Source organism: Paramormyrops kingsleyae, chromosome 9, assembly GCF_048594095.1.
Source record: "Paramormyrops kingsleyae isolate MSU_618 chromosome 9, PKINGS_0.4, whole genome shotgun sequence".
Taxonomy (NCBI): domain Eukaryota; kingdom Metazoa; phylum Chordata; class Actinopteri; order Osteoglossiformes; family Mormyridae; genus Paramormyrops; species Paramormyrops kingsleyae.
Window position 1 is genome coordinate 18,476,031 of NC_132805.1, and position 8,196 is coordinate 18,484,226.

Here is an 8,196-nt window from a genome sequence, read left to right on the forward strand (position 1 = left end):
TTTCCACACACACACACACACACACACACACACACACAAACCCAAAATGCGTGTATAAAAGTTTTTATAAAATCTTGTGATAAATGTACAAAACATTTTCGTACACAAGTTACATTTTAAAACAAATGAACATCTTTGAAAAAACAACTTTAAAAAACATCTTACTTTCATGATACATTTTAAAAAACTTTCATTTTAAAACATCTTACTTTCATGATACATTTTAAAAAACATCTTTGGAAAAACTTTTCATTTTAAAACATCTTACTTTCATGATACATTTTTAAAAACTTTCATTTTAAAAAACAAATGTACATCTTACTTTGAAAAACTTTTCATTTTTAAAAAACATCTTACTATGAACATTTTAAAAAAACATCTTTGGAAAAACTTTTAAAACATCATACTATGAACATTTTTCATTTTAAAACAAATGAACATCTTTGGAAAAGCTTTTCATTTTAAAACATCTTTGAACATTTTACATTTCAGTAACCAAAAGGCAGAGTTTCCCCGCTAGTCAACAATCTGCGTTTGTCGTAGACGACCCTGACCTTTTTGTCTAGAGGCCTATTAAACAGTCGAAAACTTTTCATGTCGCGTTCGATTTTGTTGTAGTGCGTCATTATAGGGGGATCATTCCTACATCCACCGATGTAGTTTTCAATCAATCCAATCATACTGTCAAGGTTTACCTTTTGACAGGCTTCATAATTTAGAGTTATACCCTTACATTTCAACTGTGTTTTCCCGTTGTTGAGTCGGTAACAGTAACTTTTTGGTCCCAGCGCACCCCACGAAGCAATGTATTCGTCGGGGGCTAATTCGGACGTGAGCTCCCCCAGGTAATTGCCTAAGGCCGGCTCATATTCACCCGGCCTGCTTATGTACACGATGCTGTCTGTGTCGTGATACAGCACCCTACGCCCCAATTTTTCCAGTTCTTTGTAAAGCGTCAGCCGCCCCCACGCGGTAGTTTGACACGCTATGAATATGTTGGTCTTTCCCGGCGGCACTTTGTAGGAAGACCTGTATCGCCAGCGGATGAGGGCGACCTCGTCGTTGACAAACGCGAAGCTGGAAATCTCGTACAGCTCCGAGCATAAAAAATTAAAAAACTCCCCCGGGTCAGACACTATACATGTCTGGAGCATGTTGTTCCTCTGCGCCAGTTTACCCCACAGAGAGTTAAGCAGAAGCTTGGCCACCTGCCTCTTGCCACCGTTAGACACGATCTTATCGGGCTCCAATTGGATCCCCTCGCGCTCGAGATAGTTTTCAATGTAGTCCCTGCGACCCGCGTCATCGGTCGCGTCGTCGGGGTAGCCCGAAGCCTGCTGCTTCACTTTGAGAAAGGTTTTAATGTATTCTCTAAACAGGTCGCCGCTGGTCTGGGGAAAATGCCACACTTCGTGCACCTTCACGACAGTATAGCCCCTGTCTAAAGCCTGATTGAGCTCCGCAGAGACCCACACGCCGGTCAGCGCACGCTCTGCGTCAGAATGACCACAGCTCCCCTCTTGCCTGTTGTCGATCGCGCACGTCCTGCACAGTGTAAACACGAGTTTCCCATTTGGCAGTCTGCTGGGTAGGACGGGGAAAAACAGCTCGCGCGGGGTGTTCACAGTGGCTTTGATCAGGCCAAAGTATTCATTCAGAGGTTTAAAATTTGAATGAATGATTTCCGGGTGCCCCACGGGGAATTCACATTTAGCCAGAGTGTACGGGTACAGCGACGTGAAATCCACGTAGTGGACGCGCTCTTCCCCCGTGACGTCGTAACGTAGGCGAATCGCCGACGTCCGACCCCCAAACAGCGCTTCTCGCGGCCTAAGGGGGTCAGGGGGCTGAAAGTCTGACAGGAAACTCTGCACTTGTGGGTCGTGAGTTTTAGCATGAGCCCATTCGTGTTCCCAGATGGATTCTACGTTCATATTAAACTCTTGGCGCAACACCTCGAGTTTTTCCCTTGTTTTAACGTACAGGGCACCGAAGCTCTCGCGGGTCAGGGGGCAGACATCGTGTTCATTGTTGCACTTAGGACAGCCGTGAAACTGGCAGCCTAGAAACTCGAAAGCCCATTTCTCTCCCTCTATCTCAGCGTATCCGTCTAGGTGAAAGCGCCCCACGCGCACTTCACCCCCGCGCAGCGCGTGTCGAATTTCTATGCCGCGCGTGCGGCCCACGAATTCCAGCCACTGGATCGAGACGTTGGAATAACTTTTGTATTGCCTCCTGTAATCCCAGACGTCCGGGATCGCGATCGTATCTCTGGGCAGGAAATTTGTCCTGTAAACCAGCAACGCGGCCGAAGCGATGGTCGCCGTGGAGAAGGGGTCGCAACCCGTGAGCGTTTCAAACTCCTGCAGGAAGCGCAAGCAGCCCTCTCTCAGAATCTCCACGTCGTTCTTACAGTAAGCGATCATCTCTTTGTGAAAATTAAAGGTCTGGTGCTTTACACCGTCGTACCATTGATAAAACTTGTCGCGTTCTTTGCAGGGCATTTGCTCGGGCCCATACTGATCGGGAGGAGGGTAGGGCCCCACGTAACTAAACTTTTCCATGTCTGTGAAATGATGCGGAAAATAGCCTTTTCGCATCTGAGTCGAGCACCCCATTGCATCGGGGATTTTTCTCAACGGCATGCTTAGAAAGCAGTGACTGTCGATGTACCTTTGCTCAAACACGCTGTCCAGGATGAGAATGATTTTATTCCCCTGTGACACCACACGCGGTTCCACTCCTTCCTTCACCATAGCGTTCAGTATTATGTAATTATCGAACGCCTTTCCATAGTGACTAATGAAACACGTCCCTGTATAGTAGGGCGTCCTGAAATGTCTGAGAAAGTGCAGCGCGCAGTCTGGCCCCTCGGCGGTCATTGTCTCATTCTGATCGGAGATGGCGCACACGTAAACCGGGATATGGGTACCCGAGCTCTGGGATGTTTCAAAGTCAAAAAACACATATTTGGGGGGCTTTTTACTGCCCTCACCGCTTTGGGCGACCGCTTTCCCTTTGTTAGATTTCTCGATTGGATTTAAATAGCAGAGATGTGGGGTGGATATGTCTGATTCTGCTGACTGCAACTTAGCGTCGCATATATTACATTTTACTGTTTTACACGAGTGCGGTTTTGGGTTCTCGGGACTTTGGTAGTAGTTGACCCCGCAAGCTTTGCATTTTTTGAACTTGTCACAGGGGCTAGCAATCTCACCCCTAATGGGGCAGACCCTCGGCGTACGGTGACGCTCGAAGCACATGTTATTTAAGCATCTGAGATTACACCGCTCACACACTATCCCCGGTGTGATTTCACCTTCTTTACAATTAGTCTGACAGACGCTGCAAAATTTTCTACAGCGATGAGAATGAGGCGAGTCGTACCCTTTGAAACAGCTAGTGCAAACGTAGCCGGCCCCTAAGAAGCCCTTGGCGCTTTTAATGCCGTAAAAATGCTCCTTGTGTAAAAAGAAATACACCACCCGTCTATCGTCGGTAGGTGTGGGTGTCTGGTAAATTTGGAGATTGTTTGAATAATGTTGTTGATAATACACCACTGCTTTGCAATCAATGATTTTCTCAAAATTGATAATGTCATTCAAAGCGACTGCGTAGTCGGGGGTGAAACCCGCTTTCTCCTGTAACTCCAGGCCGAGCTTTTCAGCCTCTGCGTCAGTGAAGTTTTCGTGCAGCAGATGAGCCAAATTTATGGCGAAACACGCTCTGCTGTCGTTCTGAATGATAAACATGTGTTTGGCTTTTTTAGAAATTATTTCTGAAGCTAACATGGTCTGTAGTTTACGTTTGTTTCCGCCACCGCGTGGGATATTTATTACGTCTACTATTACTTCTAGGTTGGAATCGTTTAAAATCTCTTGATTAGACTGAACCAGGCGATCCAACAATTGCTGGAAATCTGTCAGCTCCCCTTCCCCATACCGTACAATTTGCGACAACTCGTCGTTTAAAAAGTCACCGCGCAGGGTGACCTGAATATAAGCTCCCCATGCGGCGTAAGGTATCGCCTCATTCACAATATTTTGAAACCCCTCGATTACATTTTCATAGTACTCGCGGAAATTGCCTTCGTTTCTAGGTCGCGGAATATTTAGAATCCGCCTAATCTGTACATTATTGAATCTGCGGCGATGCACGACCCCGTCAGGCTGGTGATCCAAGTCACCACCGCCACCGTCCTGTTCAACATTTTCAAATTGCCCCAGTCCCAAGTCATTTTCAATCTCCTCGGCATCGAGAAGAAATTCTACGTCTGACAAGACTTCCCACAATTCAGAATCCGCGGGGGACCACGCGACCTCGTCGTCGGGCAGCACCGCTTCTGCTTCAGAGCCCCTTTCATTTAACATGCTTATTAATGTCTCTAAGGACGGTAGGAAACAGGGCTCTTGGACCCTGGAATCGCCAGATGCCGCGGGTGGCGAGTCGTGTTGATAAACCGCATCATTTTCATCATTATTAGCGTTGTTGATGATGCCTATTTCATTTAATAACGCTTCGGGTATAGGCGCTGGTGGTGGTGCTGGCGAGTCGTGTTGATAAACCGCATCATTTTCATCATTATTACCGTTGTTGATGTTGTCCATTTCATTTAATAGCGCTTCGGGTAGAGGAGGGGGTGTTGCTCCGTCCATATCTGATGATTCAGGTCTTGCGTAGATTTTCTCTTGACCGGTCCGCACCGTCTCTCTTGTACATAAAATAATAGAGAATACCTATTATTAGAATAAGTTATTTTTAATGAAATAAGTTATTTTTAATGAATAGCGTTTTTATCACACGTATAAAAGAAATAATATACTCACTATATGGAGTTTTCTAACCGCAGCGTCTCCCGTAGAGAAAAAAACAAACCCAAAATAGCTGAATCTCTAAAAATAAAATAATTATTTTAAGTTATTTTATTGTATGGTGTTTATCATAAAACACGCATAAAAGAAATAATATACTCACTCTATGCAGGTCCCGAGTAGTTTTCTCTTTCCAGTAGGGCAAGGCCTTGATGATACTGGGTGTGGGGTACTTGTGTCTCTTTACCAAAGGAGTGAAACCCGCATACTAAAAATTTCTGTGGTTGGTTACTTTTTAGGATTCTTTAAGGAGAAATATACGTCCTGTCAAGTTTTATCTGTTGTCTATTTCGATGTACGTTTTAACTGCGCAGACGGTATGGGGCGAGTCGGGGGGAAAAGACAAAATTTACTGGAATACAAAATGTCAAACTTGATGTGTGGCGGGGAGACGGGGGGAAAAGACAAAACTTTAACAAAATTTACTGAAATACAAAGTGTCAAACTTGATCTGTGCCCCAAATTACAGTTTGACCGGGATTTGACCTATCGGGATGTACATAGGTTGCATGAGGAAAAACACAAGGCCAAACTGCTACTGCTGCAGGGGGGTGTCGGCTTTCACACACACACACACACACACACACACAGACACACACAGATGGTCAAACTACTGCTAAGCGTTTTTTTACTGGACGTCAGACCCAGCTCCTCCTCTCATTCTTAGCTCCAACTTGGTCATTCTCACAGGATTTCTTTCAGTCTCGCGCAGCACAACTCTCAGCTCTCCGGCATCGCTCTCTCCGAGTCCTTTGCGGATTATCCAAAGCCACGGGACCTTACCACGGTACCGCAACAGACACAGCATCGCTCTCTCCGAGCCCTTTTCCACAGATTCTCCAAAGCCACGGACCTTACCACGGTACAGCGTACGCTCACACTCCATCAGGTAACCCACCCCCACTCAGACCCAGTGTTTGGGACCTTAACGCACCAACCCCCCTGCTCAGTCCCCCCTGCTCGGCACCCGCTGGATGCAGACAAAACACCACACTCATAAGCACTCTCCTCAAATTAAAATAATAATAATTACATAATAATACATAATTAAATAATAATACATAATTAAATTATAATAAATAAATAAACTATATACAAATAAACCCCTATCCCAACGCTCAACTGGCTCACAGCCAAAAAAAAGCCCCCCCCCCCCTCCCACTACCTCATGACGTCACCCGGCAGCCCCCGCCTGTCACTTTTTGATTTATTTGACCTTTGTGACCTTTGACCCAACCTGTCACTTTGACATAAGCGGTATTCTATCTCTCTCTCACATTGTTCTCTAAACTCCATCAGGAGCTCCATGGAATGAACCATGGAAGGTTTTAAAAGAACAGGAACCTTCCTACCTCGCTTGCCCCTAATCTCAAGACGCATAAAGTGTTGACACAGTAAATGCAGATGGCAAGATCATCATGAAGTTCTTTTTTGTTTCTTGATGCAAAGATGGACATGTGCATTTTTGAGACCTCACCCTCTCTTCTCCGGTTGAAAAGGATGACCTGTGTGAGGGTAACCTTGGTTAGTCCAGCATAGCTGTCTCGTGAAGGACAAATCTTAAGTAGTCTAAGCATTTCTTCTTGCTTTTTTTCCAGATGTGAGTGCAACAGTTTCACATCTTGAGTAAAGGGCAGCAACTGAGGTGTGTTCCACTTTGCTTCCCTTAGTGTAGTTAAGGCACAGCTAGAAATGCACTCACTCCACTTAGACTGATGTACTTGAAGGTAACGACGAGCAGATTTTGCTAGATCATTATCTCCAACAATTGTGGCATTGCTCTCAACAATGCTTGCAATTTTCTTAAGAGAATGACCAAGTTTCATAGCCAGTGATGGAATTTGGTATGAATGTGTTTCTTCATCGTAGCCAGCTACTACTTTCACGGCTTTAACCACGAGGGAAGTTGGACGATATAACAAAATCTTCCATCTTGCGCAGTGGTGTGCACTTTCGTGCTTCCTGCAGAAGTCTACCGATCTCTCTAAGTTTCTGCCGTATGTAATCATGCTTGCCCTTGTCTGATCCTATTTTATTGAAGAAATGCTGTCCCAACTGAAGGATACATCGATTACTCCTAACTATGGAAGAAATTTCATTTTATGCCATGTTGCAAAGCACATCCTTGAAGCTCTGGCTAACATCTAGACCTACTGGTGTAGACATTGCACATACTGTAATGATCGAACATATTTTTTACCACCTTCCGATGGATCTGGATTTGGATTTTGTGGACAGATTTTAATATGTTTCCAAAGGGTGCCCTTAGAGTACAGACCTTGACAGTGAAGGCAATGTATATAATCTTTAGCTTTTCTGGTCTATGTAGGACGATAACAAGCAACCATGTTTCCTGATCCTACTCTGACAGCATCTACATTATGAGTAAAATTGCCACGTTTCCTCAGAATGCTAAGCTGGATGAGACGTTCTCTTGAATTCTTTGAAAATCTTAAAGCTTTTGCAACTTCTTTCTCAGAACTATGGGCAGATTCTAAATGTCTTGCGATTTTTGAAAATGGTTTTCCACAAAACCATTGGTGTATTTGCCCTGTACACTTTGAGATGATGACACGCTGATGGAGTTACAAGCAAAAACACTTTCTTCACTATGTGGGAAATCTTGGGTTAACAATTGAGAAGACTTTCTGGTCTTAGTAGGCTCATCGTTAATCTGTTCTTTTTGTCTTGATAATTCTGCTTTGAGATTTCTTGACAACAGGAGATAAATACTTTGGTTGGACTCATCAGAGGAGCTTCCGTCGCTATCTGGCACATAGTCTGCATCACTATAGTCAGTGTATTCAGAAACATCAGATAAACTGTAAGTGTTCATCACAGTCTCCTGCAAAAGAAATAAGAATTCAATGGTTAGTGCTTCAAATTACATGAGGTTAATTACAATTATACCATCTTAAGCTTAAAATCAGGAAACTGCCAATTTTGTATTTTGTTATGACCGTTCCATGCAGGGAAAACTGATTTAACATGCAAAAAAATCCAACTAGCTGGCTTTATTTTAAACACTCTAGAAATAAAATAAACACTTCAAACCTCAGTTCTCGAACTCATTAGAACTCGAATTTCTTAAAAGTCGAACCAACCAGTTAAAAAAAAAAATACCTAGAGCTCGATCTGAATCTCAGAAGTTAAACCATGAATGCCGACCTAAGATAACTTGTACACGCAAGGAAATGAGTCACGCAGCACGTCTCTCAGTGGAAACAAAGGGAAAAGCTTCAGTCTCAGCCTCGCATTCGCTGTGATAGCACCGTGCATGTTTACACTAGCTGAATAAAAATATTTAGACAGTAAAAATACATTT

The 8,196-nt window shown here is 44.0% G+C and overlaps 1 protein-coding gene across 2 annotated transcripts; it reads right to left on the reverse strand.

Moving 5' to 3' along the window:
- Positions 1–329: 329 nt before the first annotated feature.
- Positions 330–5,127, reverse strand: LOC140592644 (uncharacterized). Of its 2 annotated transcripts, XM_072716495.1 has the most exons (3): positions 4,975–5,114; positions 4,827–4,892; positions 330–4,710 (listed from the first exon to the last, which is right to left on the reverse strand). In XM_072716495.1, exon 3 carries the CDS (start codon positions 4,653–4,655, stop codon positions 489–491), a length of 4,167 nt encoding a protein of 1,388 aa, XP_072572596.1. In that variant the 5' UTR covers positions 4,656–4,710; positions 4,827–4,892; positions 4,975–5,114; the 3' UTR covers positions 330–488. The 2 variants fall into 2 exon arrangements, with proteins under 2 accessions (XP_072572596.1, XP_072572595.1); XM_072716494.1 differs by having other exon boundaries at positions 4,827–5,127.
- Positions 5,128–8,196: the final 3,069 nt, after the last annotated feature.